Source organism: Oryza brachyantha, chromosome 8 (assembly GCF_000231095.2).
Source record: "Oryza brachyantha chromosome 8, ObraRS2, whole genome shotgun sequence".
NCBI classification, from domain to species: domain Eukaryota; kingdom Viridiplantae; phylum Streptophyta; class Magnoliopsida; order Poales; family Poaceae; genus Oryza; species Oryza brachyantha.
In genome coordinates this window covers 7,038,085-7,059,666 of record NC_023170.2, presented here as the reverse complement: position 1 = coordinate 7,059,666, position 21,582 = coordinate 7,038,085, and the positions used below count along the sequence as shown (strand labels likewise).

At 43.3% G+C, this 21,582-nt stretch overlaps 1 protein-coding gene across 2 annotated transcripts; it reads right to left on the bottom strand.

Moving 5' to 3' along the window:
• Positions 1–834: 834 nt before the first annotated feature.
• On the bottom strand, positions 835–6,767 carry LOC102712651 (protein MEMO1). 2 transcript variants are annotated; one of them, XM_006659208.2, is made up of 8 exons: positions 6,589–6,767; positions 5,496–5,580; positions 5,344–5,412; positions 4,713–4,825; positions 2,992–3,103; positions 2,752–2,895; positions 1,264–1,438; positions 835–1,163 (listed from the first exon to the last, which is right to left on the bottom strand). In XM_006659208.2, exons 1-8 carry the CDS (start codon positions 6,638–6,640, stop codon positions 1,014–1,016), a joined length of 900 nt encoding a protein of 299 aa, XP_006659271.1. In that variant the 5' UTR covers positions 6,641–6,767; the 3' UTR covers positions 835–1,013. The 2 variants fall into 2 exon arrangements, with proteins under 2 accessions (XP_006659271.1, XP_006659272.1); XM_006659209.3 differs by lacking the exons at positions 4,713–4,825; positions 5,344–5,412; positions 5,496–5,580; positions 6,589–6,767 and adding an exon at positions 3,818–4,652.
• Positions 6,768–21,582: the final 14,815 nt, after the last annotated feature.

Below are 21,582 nucleotides of genomic sequence, written 5' to 3'. Positions count from 1 at the left end.
CGATCATTCCTATGTTTTTACTGTATTTTGTAATCCTCTGTTTTATACCTACATTTCTGTCAGAATCCAAAGGGGCCCTAAAGGTCACCGGAGCACAAATCATGATAATAGATCCAAAGGATTGAGTTTGTAAGATTTTACTCGCAATTTCTGTTCAAATGTTTTTCTGAAAGAGATATTCCATTGAAAATGCTGTCTACAAAATCAATTTTGCAGTTCAACTATTTATACTTGAAGATTACGTAATTGCTTTAACACTCGACACCGTTGTACAAACTTTGTGAATCCACTACCGTCTCTATCCGACTCCGGCAGCACACTGCCTCCGCTGTACAATTAGGGGCTGTTTAGTTCCTAAAAATTTTCATCCAAAAACAACACACATCACATTGAATCTTTGGACATCTAAATAAAGTATTAAATATAGATAAAATAAAAAATTAATTGCACAGTTATATAAAAAATCCTGAGACGAATCTTTTAAGCCTAGTTACTACGTTAACCATGAGTGCTACAGTAACCCACATGCACTAATGATGAATTAATTAGGCTCAAAACATTCGTCTCGCGATTTACATGCCAGCAATGAAATTCGTTTTTCCATTCGTGTCCGAAACCCCTTCCGATATCTGGTCAAACGTCTAATGTGACATCTAAAAATTTTTATTTCACCGAACACCCCCTTACTTAACCAGCAGCCGTCACTTCTGGCTCGCCGCTAGCTACATTGTTTCGCTGCCGCTGCCGCGCCTCCTCCCGGCGACGGCCGGTGCCCCAAAAAGAGTTTCCAACTCGTAGATACAAGGTAAATACATCTAGAAATATGAGCATTCCTTACTCAATGATGTTACCTGGTGTTCACCTTGCTGCCTGCAATGATAGCTACTCAACAAGAACCTATTATTATTATTAGTTTATTACTAGAGTTTGGCAAACTGATACAAGGATTGTAAACCGAATCAGTCTACACCAGGGTTGTACAACTGACCCGTGCAATCCACAACCCGGTCAATCTAATCCTGTTCGTCTTCTTCGGCTGGAGTGTCCAGCTTGGCTGCCGCCGATGCGTAGCTCACGCTGCTGTCCCTCATGCTCTTGCACTGGCTTGACTGCTCGTAGCGAACAAAGCCGATCTTAACCTTCGACGAACAATGTTGCAGCATCTGGCACGTTACAGTGGTCATCAGGAGTGTAAAGATGGTGAATTTGTGAACATAGGAATGAAGAGACAAGACTAGTTAGATCTTCGAAAAAGGTACTTACATTAAGGAAAACACTGATGGGGTGTCGTCCACATATGGTGTTCTCATACTCTTGCAAGTACTGTTTGAATGCATTTGGATTACCAGTCTCTATTATCTCCATGCCCATGCGGTCCAAGGCCTCTATCGATTTATGTATAGCACCATGGCTCTTGTCATAGTATGTGTAACTAAACCTGATGAGACAATACAGGTGAGCATAATCATATACCAGTACTCAAATCAGCTCTCCTCTTCTCCACTTGCCACCAAAATTTGATGTTAGAAGGGAAGCACTGTGTCGTCATGATCCACTGGAGATGGATTCAATGCTGGGGTTTGGGATATACTTCCTTTGTCCATATTATAAGTTGTTTTAGTTTTATTCTAAGTCAAACTTCTCTAGTTTTCACTGAGTTTATAGGAAAATGCACTAACATTACAAGAACAAATAAATCCACTATCAAAACATATTGTCTGGTGGATTTAATGGAAACTAATTTGATGTTGTAAATGCTGATGTTGGTGTATTATAAACCCAGTCAAAATTACAGAAATTTGACTTACGGAGAAACTAAAATGACTTAAATGGAGGGGTGTTATTACAACACTGACAGGGGGACTTTTTTTCCTTCTAAATTGAGATGGTTCTAGGATCGGCCAACTGGATCTGATGGGCTCTCAAAATCCATCTGATGCCTATACCAATTGATTATTGGCCCTATATGCTAAGAAAAAAATGGCAAGACAACTGCACAACAATAACATGAGTACTCTGGCTGTAAGGGGTTCGATTGGTAGACAAATGCTGCTCATATGATGGTACCCTTTTTGTTATTAGAAGCAAAAATTGAAATCTACTGATTGAAATTTGCACATACAAAATTCAGAGTTTGCATTGAAATTTAAGCTCGCAAGAATCATTTTGTAAGTGTAATCAGGAGCTGATCTGAAAACAGGCTCATAGCTAAAACTGGTATTATGGCATACCTCCATCGCAAAATAAAACAACTTCTAGCATTCAAAATATGTCCAAAAGATATAATGACTTGTCCACCTACATTCTCTTCTCAACGAATCACAACCTTCCTCCATTTAACATCTCCACCTACTTCGTTCTCAGTCAGTCACAACATCCCTGTTTAATTCCACCTACATTATATCCATCACTAATATTTTGCATGGAGGTAATAGCTTCTAGAAAGAGCACAAGTGAAACAGTCTACGTTGGAACTCTAAGATTGTGGACTTTACATCATGAACTCATTTAATCTAAATTTGGCAGCAAATTTAATGAAAAAACAGGTATGCTAACCCTTCTTTTCTATATGGCCAGATCTTTAGCCTCTTGAAATAGGCCAAAAACTGCAAACTTCATTAATTAGTTCTGCAGAACTAGGGCTGACCAACATGACACTGGACAATGAAAATTTTCTCACACTACAGATTACCATAGGACGCAAGTTGCAGCAGAGCATGAAAAATCTGACAGTAGAAATTAAGCACTTACCGGGTTCCCCAGTGGCAGAAATCTGAGGAGATAGAAAAGAAGTTCTTTGGATCATCAAGATATTTAGAGAGCAATTGCCCATACATAGCTTCATTCTGGGAGTTAAGGGCACCAACAAGGATAGGGACAACTTTTACGTTATGTCTGTAAGATTAACATGAAAAGACAGAAAAGTGTGGGATCAGTATATTTTTCAATGGGGTTGCTAGATTAATATAAAGTTATCAAGAAAGAAAGTACCCCTGAAAAACTTTAGAAAGGTAAGGTAAATGCATTTCCATGCTATGTTCAGCTTCATCCACACTATGGTCCATAAATTCAAATTTTCCTGTAGTGTTGAGTTCCTCAATCACTGCAAAAACAGTATTGTAAGAGTAAGCTTAAGACAATGTGAAAATGGAAAGGTAGTCTATCAATACAAAGGGATACAAAAAATAATTCAATCTCAACAAACTATTTCACCACACATCACCTTCAAGAAGGAATTCATCAATCATCACAAAATGACCACTATTGGATGAAATTCTTCTGGAGGGATTAGAGAACATATTTTTATAGTTATGTCAGATGGTCGAATAGAAGGCTGTATGACTTTGCAGTGTCAGGAATCCTTCATAAAAAAATTGTGACCATATGTTTGCTCAATAAGTGGGTTTGGAAGTTGTTCAAAAGGGCTATAAAGAAGATTGGTTTCAACCATTCACAGAAAAACGGGGTAAGTTGAGTGCACTGGTGAGAAATCTTATCCTTTTTCTGGGTGAAATATCCACAGAGTCATTGCGTTATGAGATGTAACTAGTAAGTAGTAACCAGCTATCAGTGGAGCATCATTTATGTTTAGAGTGAAAATATTGGATATTGACCCAAATCTTCTCTACAGATATATGCCACCTGATTTTTTTGGTTCTCCTTGATGCTATCAAAACTTTCTGATCCCCCTGTAATTACCACTGTTCCATGTTCTCATATTAACCAAGACCCTAAGCAACCCTATCTGCCATGATATACACCGTCCCAAACTAAAGACCTTCAGCCTTCACAAATAGAATTTTGCCCTTGTCACCACCTTGGAGAGATGGCCTAGTGTGCAGCATTGCTCCGTCTTGCCTCACATCAGACTTATACTCATTTGCTTTGCTTTTCTTGATAGATGGAACATTTCCAACAACTGCAAGCAGCACGTAGAAGCAAAACAGGAAGAGATTTGGTAATACATCATGGATTACCAGCAAAGAATGTTTAGTGAAGAATGAGACATCCCTACTATCAGTTATTGTGCTGATAGCCTGAGTGTTTTGTTTTGTGGGGTTTGAACGCCAGATGGTCATTTGGGAACTTCCTTGTTTTGGTTAAGGCTTATTCTGGTCTCCCTTGCAAGTGCTTTATGTAAAGACCATGCTATTTGCTGTCATCAATGTACTTCAAGGCCATGTATTGTTAGTGACAAAAGTATATATACATATGTTGTCTTTGCATCAAATTGGTTGAACATTGTTTGCAACTACGAGCACTTGATAATGTTTACACACTTTGAATAAGAAATTAACTCATATATTATACTGTGTACCTGTGGCAATTCAATTAAAATTGGACTATAATGTATGATATTGAAATTTTTAGGCAACTCAAGCGAAAGCTGCAATGGTAGCACGTGGAGTGGCCTGCCAGTCTACTGTTATTACCACCATCTTCTTTTAATAGGTATATCATAAGCACAGGTGGCTGTCTAAAAATATAGCAAGTTCACAACAGATGTAACTAACATGGATGGCTGTCTAAAAATACTTATATTGTAAAATCATATTAATACTGTCAGAGTATTACAAGATGGCAATACTATGTTGCTGTTCTAGCTTATGATCCAAGAGAGAAACCTTAGGTAAATTTGCATAGCATGTAAAATGCATGAAAAATTATTAAGTTAAATAAGTTTTCCATAACAAAGTTCAGTAACAGCATACCTTCATGGTCCACTGGCAAATCCCCAATAGGGGTGCTATAAATAGTAGCTCTCGTTAATGCACATTTGGGAGTATAGTAATGATGTGAGGGGCCTAACAGGAAGACCCGAGAACTGAATAGCATACATGAAAAAATACATTAGGTAACAGAGCCAATTGAGAATTACAAGAAAATACAGACTTATAAACTTATAATAATCAAATTAGTATCTGTTGACACTGTTAAATGCTGCAGCCTGCAGCTGATTTTGAATTTTATATTTTGATTTAGGATTAAACACTAGGGGTTTCTTTTCTACTTCCGTTTCCTAGGTCCTAGCTCTCTTTTTCATGATTGCTATAAAGACAAGTAAAAAATAAAAACCCAAAATTATTCTTAAAAATCAAAACTAAAAATTATCTTGAGCTTTTAGAAAACAACTGAACTATGCATGCTCTTCAAAGTTCAAAATGTGGTATTTATAACAGCAAATGCATATCATAGATACATGCAGTAAAAATGAATGTTTGATGATTATCTTGGCTCCAGAGATACACTTAAAACACCTAATTCAAGGTATTACCAGAAAACCAAGAACATTAATTCCTATTAAATAAAAAAGGCAATAACAACAATGTGTAAATAACTCACATGTTAGTTGGATCAATGTTGCCAAAAGCATAAGCTGCACACCGCCCTGAGTATGAATAGCCAGCATGGCTGTAATGTCCAGAAACAATTATTACAATACAACAATAATCAGCAAACATCCATCATCATATAAATAGCTAACTGCAACTTACGGTGCAATTACTGCCCTCACATCAGGGGACTTGGTGAGACCAGCATCCCTCAGCCAACCATCAAGTTCCTCATCCAGCTTGCTAGCTAACATGGACCAACGAATTCAGGAGTTAGAGCCAAAGTGGTAAACTGTCGAACAGAAAATAAAAGAGAATGCAATGGTTGAGATCCCTGATGGTTTTCTACAAATTACTATAGGTATATACGAATCAGTGCTGGAAACTGCAGAACAAAGAGACAACGAATTCTAGGAACGAATGGTTCGACTCCAGTAAAAATAAATGGCTTCTGTGTTTATAGAATCACCTGACAAGTAAACTGTAATGCAGTTGCATAAGAAATAGCAAATAATCCAGTTTCACGAAGCATGTCAGATTGCAATGTGTTTGGGGCTTTGGGCAAAATAAAAATAACCTAACAAGCAGTACCTAAAAGGCTAAAACACCATCAAGCAATCACCAATCCTAGGTGCTTAGAAAAAGATCAAAGTTAACCAACTTATGTTAAGAATCTAACAATCCAATGCAGTGTATTGAAACAAGTGCTTAAATTGAACATGTCCATGTGACAATATCGTGAATAATTGTCTTCTTCCCATGGAAAACTACTCCGTATTCCAAAAGGGCATAATTTAACATAGGCAACAAATTCCTACATTTGACACTGAAATCAGTAAACGGAGTCATCCAAATTGCCTACCAAACAATTCGAGCATCCAGTGCATCATCATCTTATTAACAATTATCACAGTTCTCAATCGCTAGCCCGTTCATCGTTTAGAACTAACTCCCGAATCTATGCAGTGTCCTCTTCTGTATTACGCAAAACACCAACCTGACATAGTCAACAGCACAATCACTCTACTCTCCCGTCCCTCCCGAGCAGAGCGCGCACCAGGGCTCCAACTGCACTCCAGGGAACTACATGATTACAAGTTCCCGCGGAATCCAGTCCCCATAATCACCACCCAAACCCCGTTAATCCCCTCCCCAATCCCGCCAGCAACAAACCCCCCTCTCATCCAAGCCCCTTCCGGAAAAGTAGGAGAGGCCAACAGATTAAGCTAGCAGATTGAAGGAGCGGATCGAGTACCATTGTTGGTGTACCAGGAGCCGGCGTGCGAGGCCCTTCTCACGCGCTCCATCCCCGGCGTTCGACGGCAGCGGCGAGGAAGAGGAATCTCTCGACTCTCCTCTTGCTTCTTAGGTGGAGTATTAGGTCGTGCGGGGTGTAAAAAAATTAAAGAAAAAGAATGAATAAGAAAAAGGAAAGTAGGTCCTCCGCTCCGCCTCTCGGCTTCTTCCTTGCTTTATACACGGAGGAGATAGGTCCCGCTCTTCTATGACTTATCCAGATCACCAAACGGCTAAACGACGGGTATTTTATAAAAAATATAAAAAACTTATTTAAAATATCATATTAATTTATTTTTATTTTTTATAATTAATAATTAATTAATTATGTATTAATTTATTACTATATTTTCCGCGCGGGATAACTTACCCTACTCTACATCTAACCTAACTGAATACAGCCGTAAGCTTGTCAGTGGCCGTAGCTCGACCCGTCCCAACAGGGACGAACACCACCCGCGAGGACTCCATGAGGTACTGTTTTAAAATATGTGAGAAATCTTAGTCCACTATCTATTGATAATTAGGTTATTGTATATTCGCTAAATAGTAAATCCTAGATTTACCATTCATCCTCTCTCTGTCTCTCACTCACCTTGTCACCCACCCCACTCGATACCTGAGTACAATGACTCCTCCCATGGCCATGTGACCCGACTGCCGCCGCCCACAACCTCGCTCCTCGACTCGGCGCCGCAACCCACTCATTCGGCAACCACCCAAGCGCGCGTAGCCGCCACCCTTGCACCTTGCCACCTAGGCACATGCCACAACACCCTAGGCGCATTGCCGCTGTTGTCCAAGCCCCTAATCACTTTGACGCCTTTCATGACTCAATTTTGGATCCCAAGAGGCTAGGTCGGGGATCACATTCGACCTAGGTTCATTTTTGGGGCTAGGCCGGGAGTAAAATTCGAGTTCATTTTCTATATTGATGACATACTGATTTTTAGGACAAACATTGAGATGATAAATGAAGTTAAATCATTTGTGTCTCAAAACTTTGATATGAAAGATTTGAGAGTAGATGATGTTATTTTAAACATTAAGGTAATTAGACTTGAGGATAAGATTGCACTCTTGCAATCTCTTTACATGGAAAAGGTCTTGAAACACTTTGGCTATATTGATAGCAAGTCTTCTTCAACACCTCATGATCCTTTCTATTGCTTTGCAAGAGCAATAGACTTATTTGTAATTAATTGGAATACCTATACATAAATAGCTCACTCATGTACCTAGCTAGTGCAATTAGGCATGATATCTCTTTTGTTGTGAGCAAATTGACCAATTTAACTCTAATCATTGGCATGCGTTATGCACTTTCTGAACAACACAATGAATTTTGGACTTAACTATGCTAGATACGCAATGGTCTTGATGCGATCAAAGTCACGAGTGTATATTTTTACAAACTAGGGCCGCGTTCGTTTTGTGTGGGGTAAGTTAACTTACCCCGGCACAAAAAACGTGATAATAGATTAGTACATGATTAATTAATTATTAATTATTAAAAAAATATAAAATAGATTAATATGATTTTTTAAAACAACTTTCCTATAAAAAATTTTTGCAAAAAATACACCGTTTAGCAGTTTAGGAAGCGTGCATGCGGAAAACGAGGGGGTAAGTTAACTTATGGGGTGGGAACGAACGGGGCCTAGGTGATGTCATAGTGGTCTTGAAAACAGACATCTTAACAATGTCAACCACGAAAGCAAATCTTATGACACTAGACAGTGCTACTGTGGAGCCAGAATGGCTATGTGATCTATTAATGGATCTTCATATAGTTGAAAAGCATGTGTCAACTATTGTTACGACCTATGACAATCAAACTATTAATTCCAAGGTGAATAGTTTTAAAAATAACATGAAATTGTCCGAGACATGTGAAGAAATGATTGAAGTCTGCAGTAAATTGAGAAATTCTGGAATAACAAGTGCGTATTATGTCGAAATATCTTGAACTAGAAGATCCATTTACAAAGGGTCTATCACAAAATGTGATAGATAATGCAACGAAGGAGATGGGAATTGAAGTCCTAGGAAGACATCCTAGAGGGGGAGGGTGAATAGGTGTCCTAAAAAATTTCTTTGAAATCACAGCGGTCAGTATAGGGACCGGACCGTCCGGACCAATGGCCAGACTGTCCGGTCGGCACTCTCAAGTTGGGCCGAGAGCTCTGGCCGGACTATCCGGGTTAGAACACCGGACTGTCCGGTCAGTGGGAACAGCAGACCTGAAGGTCTCCTTTCCCTATGAATTTCTTGAGAACGTGAGGTGATTGTGTGTAGAAAATAAACACAGGACGATCACAGAAATAGAAAGAACACCGAAACTACAAAAGTGAAGACACAAGAGATTTATCCTGAAGTTTGCATCTTTCGATCCTACTCTCTGTTGAGGCACTCCTGCGAGCAGGATCTCTCTCGATCATTTTCCTCTCTTGGCTTCCTCCCACAAGACTAACATGGGTCTCCGAATTGACACCTAAGGACTAGCAACCCCTTTGATCGACCACCAAGATCAAGATCAAGGCGGCTTGCTCAGCCCTAGGTTGCAATCCGATCTACCCTGCAGCCCTCTATGAGAAAGCACAAGAATCCACTAACAATCTTACCTTTTTCCTTGTGGAGGTTAGGCAACAACCTTCACAAACTTGCTCCCGAGCGATCCACATGGATTGGAGGCTCGCGGGCGACACCTATCCGTCTAGGAGATGAATCTCCAAGAGTAATAGGTTACCTTAAGTCCACATGCATCCATAAATCACCCGAGAATGAACACTTATCACTCACTAACCTAAACACTCTCCCTAAGAGATGATCCAACGATTAATCTCTCTAGGAAGTGTTTTGGGTTAGTGGGGAGGCTTGAGAGGTGCTAAACTTGCCCTGGCAACCAATGAAATCGAGCAAAGCCTCACCAACGGCTAGATCTCAAGGGGACCTTATATAGACTGGCAGACGTCACTTAGCCATTGGAAAAGAAACCTAACCGGACTGTCCGGCTAGGGGACCAAACCGTCCGACCGACACTTAGCTCACTCAATCAGAGCAGGGGCCGGACCAAGGTCCGGACCGTCCTGTCACCGAATTATCCGGCTAGGGGCTCGGACCTTCCGGTCCCTGCTGCTTAGCAACAAACCTCCGCTCAACATATACTTAACCTAAAACACTCTTGGATGCATGCTGAGCTTCTGGTGACCCCTCTTAATAGTACGGAGTTCCTACGACTCAAGACGAAAAATAAAAACTTTTTCGAATGCCTTCGTCTTCGTAGAACCATCGCTTTGGATCACACATGCATCAAGTAAGTCGCGTAATCCTTCAATTTAATTGATCTCTCATCTTCTCTGCAATCACAACTCATTAGCCTAGACATGCTTGGCTAGCATTGTCATTAATCATCCAAAACTTCGTTTAGGGGCTAGATGCACTTTCAGGAATAAGACCCATATGCGTTATACTATGGTGGGAACTCAACCTATGTAATCATAGATCGCATGAATTAGGAACTGCGAAGAATAAACCATTAGTTAACTTGAGTAGAGTACCTTTAATCCTCTCTATGTGAACATGCACGTACTCTCGGAAGTTGTAAGGCAAGTTGATTATAGCCTTACTGTGTTCTGTTGGCTTCAAATAGCGAAAATGTTGTTCTACATAGCACTCTTGAAACAATAAACCTATATTATATCAACTATTAGTTGCGGTCTATAGATAATTTGGGTGAATCTCTTAGGAAGCATACGAGGAGACGAAGGATCATGACGTATACACTCCAACCGAGGGGTAGACTACTAGTGACCTAGTATTAGTTAAGGTTATGAGTGAAATTTTCTTACACAAAAATCAAGGTGTAGCCCATTATTTATGTTGTGAGTAAATTTTTAGCTTTGAATTCTAGAAGGATATTCAACCATAAATAGTCTCTATGCGAAATATTGGTATACCAACAGTAATTTGATGCAACCAAATCTTTGTCGGTATTTTTTGGAATTTAGCAATGAGTGAGATGCTCCCATCGCCACTCGAGCCACTATCATGCTAAGAAATTAATTAAACCAATTTCCAAAAAATAGCATTTATAAAATCTCAGTCCAGGACAAGCCCGAGTACACACTATAACAAATTAATATAGATCCATCACCATAATAAACAAATAAAATAACAAGTCTGAAACAACACATCGGAAAAAAACTAATGCAACTACAAAGAAGCAACAACAGTGAGAAGAAGCAACAACAGCGGCCACAACCAACAAGCAACATTAAGTGTAGCAATTTGCATAATCTTCAAAAGGCTCCTCGCTGGACGTAGCTCTGGTTTATGGGGAAAATGGGGAATACGCAAGACTAAGTACAACCATCGCACTCAACAAGCCACATCGGACAAATGAAATAAATAGATGCATATGGGTGTACAAAGGAATAAAAAAAGTCTCTGGGGTTACTTTGCATAAAACACTATTTTCAAAGCGTTTAGTTTACCAAAAGAAAAAACCCTGATAATTAAATGAAAATATTAAACCAGCCACTGGTCAGTGCTAAACTACACCAAACTAGACCCAACACCACTAATATTGTGCTAAGAACACAATACTAGTGCTACTAATACCATGCTAAACCATACAGTACTAGCTTAACCCATCTATCTTAACAAATTTTAATAAGGTTTATTATTTTTGAAAACGATGAAACTAATCACGTTGAATCTCGTTCAGTCGCTTATAACCAAGGGCGCAACTATTTAAACACTTTTACTTTGATTAGAGATGTACAAATTTACCCACAAGACATAGCCCCACATACATACCCTTACACCGGTATGTCACAACTTCCCATGAAGGTTGTGATAGTACCATTCACATAACACATCCCTAACCATTCATACCGCACTAAGGTTGCTCCCCCCACATCCTCACCTAGGTTGGGTAGGCTACCTCCATGTGCCATGATAGATCCAACAGCTGATCAATCTATCCCCGGACCGACTTAACTCCTTCATGGCTATTCTTGCCTAGGTGCCTAGTAGGGATGGCAATTTTACCCACGGGTATAGATACCCGTGGGTACCCGACCCGACGGGTATGTGTATGGGTGTAATTTCTTACCCGTGGGTATGCCCGCCCGTAACCCGAATGTCAAGTGGGTAGCAGCTGGGTTTAAATTTTACCCGCAGGTAACCCGTACCTGACCCGGACATTATGTAAGGATGTTTAATAGACTTTTCTGTGATGGCCCAATTGGCCCATATATAAATCATATATATACCACTTACAAAATGAAAACCCTAGCTCAACTCCATCCATCTAACCATCCGAGGCTCCAAGCACAAGCAGGCAGAGGCGGTGGGCAGTCCGAGCGGCGGTGGCGGCGAGCGGGCAGGCAGAGGCGGTAGGCGGCATCCCGAGCAGCAGCGCGGTGGCCGGTCCGAGCGATGGCGATGGTGGGCGGCGTCCCGAGCGGCAGCGGCGGCGGCCGGTCCAAGCGACGGCGACGGTGAGCGGTCCGAGGGGCAGTGGCGGTGACGTCCAGATCTGGCAGGCGGTGGGTGGGCAGGCAGGCAGAGGTGGTTGGTGGTGTCCCGAGCGGCAGCGGTGGGCGGTCCGAGCGACGGCGGTGGCAGGTGGACGGGCTCTCCGAGCGACGACGGCGGTAGGCGGTCCGAGCAACGACGAGTGGGCGACATCCGGGCGGCGCGGTGGTGTCGGAAGCGAGTAGCCGGCGGGTACCTGGTGGGTACCCGCGCCCGTTGGGTATGGGTTCGAGTATAGTTTTTGCCCGCGAATCAATTCGGGTACGGGTCAGGTATGTATGTGCGGGTATCAGGTTGGGTATGTTCCTGCTCTACCCGTACCCGACCCGACCCATTGCCATCCCTAGTGACTAGGAAAGGAGAAAGCTATATGTCAGGCTCATCGGTTTCCCATTTTGGCTTACGGTAAGTATGGATAAGTCTCCTAATGGTTTCCCATGAACCGATCTTTAATTGTGATGAGCACAGACATCAAAATTATGCATTCACAGCCTACCATTAGTCATGTTTTAGTTGTTTAGTAAAAACCCTAAGACATGAACTACTTCCGTTGCCAGACTGGATCTCGAACTATTACTGAGAATGAATATAGTGTCCCAAGTTATGTGAGGAGACATCTAAGCATGGCTAAGCATATCCAATTAATAAATAAAATCCCAGCTTACAAGGTAAAAAAGGTAAATAGAATGTAAGGCTTAATAGCAAAGCATATGTAATTCAATAAAAGCATATAATTGCAAAAACATGGATGTTTATAAATTATAAATGCGAAAATAATTTTAAAGCTATGATCACTATGCTCAAGGATTTGCAATATAACTTGCCTCGTGATTCTGAAACCGTACAATGGGCTACTAAAACAAAAAAAGAAACTATTGTTAATGTATTATTGACAAAATTATTGATTCACTCCAATTTGCATGGGCTTAAACAGACTTTGGATTAATTAGTTATGAATTTTAGAAGTTATGCTATTTTCTTAGCTGAAATTGAAAAATGAGTTAACAACTTTTTAACAACAACGTGAATGAAACAGAAAAAAAGAAGGGAAACAAGACTTTACCCTAACGACCAGCAGACTCATTAACGACTCTTGCCGAGTACACAGTTCATGAATGCGGCAACACAAAATTTGATGACCAAGGCAGAATGGCTCACAATGACTGAAAAATGACTATCGACAAAACAAATTAACGACTCACGTACGAGTACAAGATTGACACGACAACCTGTTAACGGTTCTAACCAGCCGCACTAAACCTGAACAAAATACAAGTTCACACAATAGAAACAGAAACATGCACGGATCATAGATTCGCATAGTGAAATTTATCTATTGCATGAGTCGTGAAACGAATGGCAAAATGTCACACCCTGAGTTTTGCCCTAAGCCTAAAAATCATTTCCCTAAATTAAATTACAAGAAATCATGTTGGTTTAACCAGGAGTAAATAAACTAAAAGAAATTATTTAATTAATTCAACCTCAAGACCGCACATACATGTTTTTCTATTTCGTCAGGTTGAATTCGATTAACTGGATGTATAGTGAAATTTCAGAAAAAAATCAGATTAAATGTTCACTGAATAAAAGTTATTCGAAGTTTAATCGGCAACCAGGTCGTCCGTTTGTATTTCTGTTTAGCCATAGGACTTCTTTCATGGGGCGAATTCGAGTTTCACTTAAGATCGGCCCAAAGGCCTGTAGGCCCACCTTGCATGCCCTTCTCCTCCTTGTCACACCCGGAGTTTAATCCTAAGCCTAATCCGTAAAAGAAAATTCGCAAATAATAACTGGCTTAATTAACTCAGGAAAAATCCCTCTAAAAAATTAATTTAATTAAATCGAGGTTCCCAAATCGATAAATTGGATTTAAACTCAAATTGAGAAATATAAAATTTTGCCCAAAAACTTAAATTAAAATTTCGCAAAAGTGAGGTTTTCCTTTTTTCCTCCTTTTTCTTTCTTTTTCCCTTCCTTCTGAAATTGTACAGAAGTCCAATTTACCTCCTTTCTTCTTCTTTTTCCTCTCCTCCTCCTCGGGCCGGCCCATCTTCCCTTCCTCCAGGCCGACCCTGCTGAGCCGGCCACTCCTCCCCCGCGTGCACGCCACCCCTCCACCTGGGCCACCAGCCGCCTCGGCCCAGCTACGCTCCGCCTCGGCCCAGCGCCCTGCCCCAGCCCGCCCCCGCACTCGCGCGCCAAGTTTGCTCTGCCTCCCTCCCGACCGGACGAGCCCGAGCCGCCGCCGTGGCCGAGCCGGACTCCGCCGGCCGCCTGCAACCGCTGCCGGGGCTGACTCGATCCCCAACTACCTCCCTGCCCTAGCCGTCGCCACCCTCCCCTATAAATTCCTCTCTTCCGTGCGCCGTCGCCGCCTTTCGTCCGTCGCCTAAGCCATCGCCGCACCCGACCTCGTCGCCGCCATACCCGATCTCCTCTGCCAACGCCGGTCGAACCTGCCGCTGGCCATCATCCCGCGTTCCGCCTCGTCGTCGACTCGCTGCGCCCGCTCCCGCTGTCGGTAATCCCTCGCCGTCCCTTGTCCCCCTCCCTTTTCCTCTCTGCGCGCCGCCGCCAAGACCGCCGCCGCCACCGTGCGTGTGTGCGCTCCGGCCACCGCCATCGCCTCTCCGCCCGTCGTCACCCCCGCCTCGCCGACGCCGACATGACCCCGTCGTCGTCGGAACGTCGCCGCGCTGCCACGCCCGTCGTGTCGTTGTCGACTCCCCGAGCCGCCCAGCATTCCCGTCGTGTCGCCGCGGTTCGTCGCGTTCGCCGCCAGGCACTGTCCCCGCCGTCGCCGCCAGTCGCGTTGTCGCCGCCATGCCCGTGCGTCGTTGCCACTGCCAAACCCGCGCCGTCTTCCCCTCCCGGCCGAGGCCACCTGCCCCTCCTCCTCTGTTATGGGCCGCTGACGAGCGGGCCCCACTCGTCAGCCGTCGGCCGCCCCTCTCTCCCCTCTCTTTCCCGCGGTCCCACCTGTCATCCACCTGTCTCCCCTCTCCCCCACCAACAGGTGGCCCCACCTGTCGGCGCCACCTCACCCCTCCGCTGACGTCAGCACCCCATTAATTGCGCAATAAATTGATTTAGGACTTTTCTGTTTGGTTAAAAAACCTAGAAAACTTGTAAAATTCATAACTAGTTCATCTAGTCTCCGTTTTAGTCCATTCAAATTTCATTAAATTACAAAATTGTCAAGAATCCATTAAAAATACTTTCTTTTACTGTTTTAGTAGAGCTTGTGCCTGTTTTATTTATTTTTGTGCTTTGTCACTTAGATTCGAACCCCGTCGAAGCACCGGTTTATTTCGAGATCGTCGCCGAAGTTCCCCAAGGACCAGAGCAAGGCAAGTGGCACTCATCTTTGATCATATTGAACCTATTATTGCAAATTCTCCGCTGTATTTATTCAAATATGCATTGTTTTCATTAAAGTATTTATTGTATTTATTTTATGGGTGACCTACTATTATTATGCCGTTGTTTATCCAACTTTATTCGTGCTATACCAGGGGTAACTTGATTAGAGTTAGGCCTAGGTTAATGCTTAGCCATGCTTAGAACAAGTAGCTCATGGGGTCATACTTAATCATTACTAGTTCTGAATAGCTGTTATTTGTAATTCATTACCTGGTTCGGGTTAATACCAACTAAAATATTTGCAATTCAACATCACGTGCATATTGGTCTTTAATTGTTTCGAGGCCAAAAATCTTGTAGCCAAGCTGTGTCAACAAAGTATATCTCCTAGACAAAGCATCAGCAATGATATTGTCCTTTCCCTTCTTGTGTTTGATAACATAAGGAAATGATTCAATAAATTCAACCCACTTATCATGTCGACGGTTTAGTTTTCCTTGACTACGAATATGTTTCAAAGACTCATGATCAGAATGTATGACGAATTCCTTGGGCCACAAGTAATGCTGCCATGTTTCTAAAGTGCGTACAAGAGCATACAACTTCTTATCATAAGTAGAATAATTCAAAATAGGCCCACTCAACTTTTCACTAAAGTATGCAACAGGTTTGCCTTCTTGTATCAAAACACCACCCAATCCAATCCCACTATGATCACATTCAAGTTCAAAGGTCTTATTAAAATCAGGAAGTTGGAGGAGAGGTGCACCTGTGAGACCGTTTTAGGAGTCGGCCAACTCTGGATTGCGTCAACCTTGGCTCGATCAATCTTAATGCCCTGTGGAGTGACAACATAGCCAAGAAAAGAAACTCGATCTGTGCAAAAGGTGCACTTCTCAAGGTTACCAAACAAACGTGCATCTCTCAAAGCAGTGAAAACAACACGTAAATGATCAAGATGTGCATCCATAGTTTTGCTGTCGATTAATATGTCATCAAAATATACAACAACAAAACATCCAATGAAAGGAAGTAAAACCTCATTCGTCAACCGCATGAAAGTACTAGGTGCATTCGTTAAACCAAAAGGCATAACTAACCACTCATATAAACCAAACTTAGTTTTGAAAGCAGTTTTCCATTCGTCTCCCAATTTCATTCTAATCTGGTGGTACCCACTTCATAAATCAACTTTGGAAAACACCATGGCACCACTCAACTCATCAAGCATATCGTCTAAACGTGGTATGAGATGACGATAACGAATGGTAATATTATTAATAGCTCTACAATCGACACACATTCGCCATGAACCATCCTTCTTGGGCACTAGAATAATGGGAACAGCACAAGGACTAAGGGACTCACACACATAACCTTTATCGAGTAGATCTTGTACCTGCCGCTGAATCTCCTTAGTTTCTTCCGGGTTCATCCTATACGGAGCGCGATTGGGCAATGAAGCACCAGGAATGAGGTCTATCTGATGCTCAATTCCACGAAGTGGTGGAAGTCCGGCCGGCAACGCACTTGGAAAAACATCCGCATACTCCTACAAAAAATGTTAGTAACAGCAGGTGCCAAAGAGGGTTGTGCGTCATCAAGTGAAATCAAGGCATCCATACATACCAAAGCATAAGGAACCAAGGGTGACACAATCATCTCACTAATATCAGATTTGGTAGCAAGCATGCATTTGATCTTCAAAATTATTTCATTTTTCTGTTGGACATCAGGTTTAACAACATCTGCTTTGGTCTCACTTTTGGTCCTTTTGGCAACTTAATTCATCACGCACAATATCATCAGGGGACATGGGATGCAACACGATTTTCATATCATGATACAAAAAGGAATATTGATTTGATCTACCATGATGCACAATGTCTCTATCAAATTGCCAAGGCCTTCCTAGCAGAATATGACAAGCTTGCATAGGAACAACATCACAGTCAACCACATCACGGTATTTTCCAATGGTAAAATTAATAGGCACCAGTTTTGTTACCTTTGCCTTACCACTGTTATTCAACCATTGAATGTGGTAGGGGTGTGGATGTGGCTTGGTGGTAAGCGCCAGTTTCTCCACCATGTCACTGCTGGCCAAGTTGTTGCAACTACCACCATCAATAATCACACGACATGAACGATCCTTGATGATACACTTCGTTTGAAACAATGTGTGTCGTTGGTTTTGTTCCGCCTTTACCATGTGTGTGCTAAGCACACGCTGCACAATGAGACTCACATAGTGATCTGCGTGGTCAGCTCCGATATGCTCCTCGTGTCCTGCACCATCAGCTGCAAGCAAAGCAAGTGTTTCTTCAATGAAATCACTAGCAGAAGAATACCCACCATCCTCTCGAACCACCAAAACACGCTTGCTGGGACAGTCCCACGTTGCATATTGAAGTCCCAGAGAGACAGCCTAGAGGAGGGTGAATAGGTGTCCTGAAAATTCTTTCAAATTGCAGCGGTCAGTAAAGGGCCGGACCGTCCAGTCAGCGCTCTCGGGTGGGGCCGAGAGCTCTGGCCGGACCGTCCTGGTTAGAACAGCGGACCGTCCGGTCAGTGAAAAAAGCAGACTTGACAGTCTCCTTTTTCGGTGATGTTCCTGGGAACGTGATGTGATCATGTGTGGAAAATAAACACAGAAAGATCGCAGGAACAAACAGAACACAGAAATCACAAGAACGATGGCACGAGAGATTTATCCCGAAGTTCGGATCTTTCGATCCTACTCTCCGTTGAGGCGCTCCTACGAGCGGGATCTCTCTCGATCCTTTCCCTCTCTTGGCTTCCTCCCACAAGGCCAACACGAGTCTTCGGATTCATACCTAAGGACTAGCAACCCCTTCGATCGACCACAAAGGTCAAGATCAAGGCGGCTTGCCCAGCCCTAGGTTGCAATCCGCTCTACTCTGCAGCCTTCTATGAGAAAGCACAAGAATCCACTATCAATCTTACCTATTTCCTTGCGGAGGTTAGGCACCAACCTTCACAACTTGCTCCTGGGCGATCCACACGAATTGGAAGCTCGCAGGTGACGCCTATCCGTCTAGTAGATCAATCTCCAAGAGTAATAGGCCACCTTGACTCCACATGCATCCATCAACGCCCGAGAATTAACACTCTATCACTCACTAACCTTAACACTCTCTAAGACATGATCCAACGATTAATCTCTCTAGGAGGTGTTTTGGGTTAGTGGGGAGGCTTGAGAGGTGCTAAAATTGCCCTAGCAACTAGAGAACTCGAACAGAAAGCCTCACCAATGGCTAGATCTCAAGAGCCCCTTTTATAGGCTGGCAGACGCTACTTAGCCGTTGGAAAAGAAACCTAACCGGACTATCCGGCTAGGGGGCCGGACCGTCCGGTCGACACTTAGCTCAATCACTCAGAGCAGGGGCCAGACCAAGGTCTGGACCGTCCTGCCACCGGATTGTCCGGCTAGGGGCCGGACCGTCCACACACTCGACTTGAGCAGGGGCCGGACCAAGGACCGGACCGTCCTGTCACTGGACCAAGGACCGGACCATCCTGTCACCGGACCAAAGACAGGACCAATTAGAAACCGGACCAAGGACCGGACTGTCCAATCACCGGACCAAGGGCCGGACCAAGGACCGGACCGTCCTATCCCTGCTTCTGGGAAAATGGCATAGGCTACAACTGGACCTAAACTTACTCCACTCGGCTTAGGCTTTACTCCAGGATGCATGCAGAGATTCCAGTGACCCCTCTTAGTAGCACGGAGTTCCTACGACTCAAAAAGAAAAAAATAAAATACGGCTTCGAGCGCCTTCGTCTTCATAGAGCCGTCGCTTCGGGTCACACATGCTCTAAGTTTGATCAAGTAATCCTTCAATCAAAATGATCTCTCATCTTCTCTGCAATCACAACTCATTAGCGCACACATGCTTGGCTAGTATTGTCATTAATCATCCAAAACTTCGTTTAGGGGCTAGATGCACTTTCACATATGGCCAAAACCTTTGCAGCGGTGACACTGGATATCCCGTGTTCGGCTAGTGGATGCAACTGACGATGCACTTGCTGCTGGCTGTGGGGCTGCCTTGACTGCTGAAGGAGTCGAAGAAGGAGGAGCAGCGCGTGGTTTGTCGGTATTGGCCGGGGCAGCTACTGTTCTAGTTGGTGTAGAAGTAGACCGTCCAGCCACTTGGGTTGAAGCGTGTGACTGCCATGAAGTGGTTTTCCCTGCAGAAAGATTAGTCTTGGCAGCTGCATGGCATCCCTGCACCTCCCTTTCAGCTTTACAAGCAAGGTGAAACAAGCGAGTGATATTATTGTAATCCTGGTAAGAAAGAATATCCTGAATCTCTCTATTTAAACCACCCATAAAATGAGCCATAGCAAACTCCTCACCCTCCTCAAGGTTACAACGCAACATACCCATCTGCAACTCCTGATAGTATTCTTCTACACTTTTGGAGTTCTGTCGGAGTTGTTGTAACCTAGTTAACATGTCACGTGCAAAGTAGGGAGGAACAAATCTAGCCCTTATGACTTGTTTCAAATGCTCCCAAGTTTCTGGCATATTATTCGAATTTTTCTTGCCATGTTCTACCCACCAAACAGACGCGAAATCAATGAACTCGCTAGTAGCGGCCCTAACCCGTCTATTTTCAGGAAACTCGTGACAAACAAACTTCTGATCAACAGCAATCTCCTAAGTAATATATGCTTCAGGATCATATTTACCATCAAAAGGAGGTATCTTAAATTTGATCTTATTCGAAGCATCCCTATTAGGACGCACCTCACGTCTGGCCTCACGTCTGTGGTGACCTCCGGGATGGTGGAACTGCTGCCGATGGCGTCCATCTTGTTCCGAGTCTGCGGTGTAGTCGTCATCCTCATTCTCCCGAAAGTTGTCGTCCACATCGTCTTCATGACCCCGACCAATGTCGAGGCGTCTCAGCAAAATGGCAAGGCTGGTGTCGATATGAGCTATCGACGCCCCTAACCCTGCAACCGATGTCTCCAGACCTGCAAGCTTGGTGTTGGTGGCAATCTTCGTGGACTCCAGTTGGCCCAGTTTGTCATTGGCCACCTACAGATCTGCATCGAGTCCGTCAGTTTGTTCTCTCATCTGTTTCGTAAAATGCTGGATAATCCCCTTGGTGCGTGGAGAGTGGGACACACTACCGTCGTCATCATGGTCTGCTCCTGCCATGCTTAATATAGAAAAGAAAACAACAATGCAAACATGTGAAGAAAATCAAGCCCTACAGCTAGTAGGATGTGGTTACAGGAAGGCGCTCGCTCACTCTCAGCCTATCTCACGAGCTCTTACCAGTTCTTACCTTGCCCACAGCAGGGGGCCGGCAACCAACAAGGCTGCAACCTGGAGAGAGGTGTATCGGTGCTGTGCCAACAAGAACTGTCCAGCTGAAGTCGAGAGTATATGGTGGAGTTGTAGGTTGGCTGAGATGATGCACAAGGAAAACACTAGAAACCACGTTAGTAGAGCAAGCTGAATAATCGTTCAACGTCGGTACTATGCTGGTCCTAGGCTAGGAGTTGTAGAGACGTGAGCCTAACCACAAACGAAAAAGACACTAGCGAAGCCCCTCTTTTCTTTTGCTATTTTTCTCAACAAGTATGATCACAGAGAAGGAAAACACAAAGAAGTTTCAACTCAATCGGATGCAAGATGTGGCCTGCATGAATTTCAGAAGTTTCAGCAAAAGTCGTCCGGAAGCTTCCCGCCTCGAGAACTCGACCATCCGAGTGGAATTTGGGGATTTTAAATTCGGCAAACTTGGCGTAGATGTCCATGGATATAAAATTTTCTGTAGATGTCCATGGATATAAAATTTGCCTTATTCCGAGTCCGTATGAGAAAGTTATGCCCGTTTTAAGGAAGGGTCCTCGGATTAGGTTTTTATTTGGCAGGGAAGCGGCGGCGCTTGTATGCTGGCCGGTTTTGATGGCAGGCTATAACTTGGTGTCGTGATATAGCAGTGGATGACAAAAGAATATGACAATACAAATCAAAAATCACGACAGATGGAAAGCA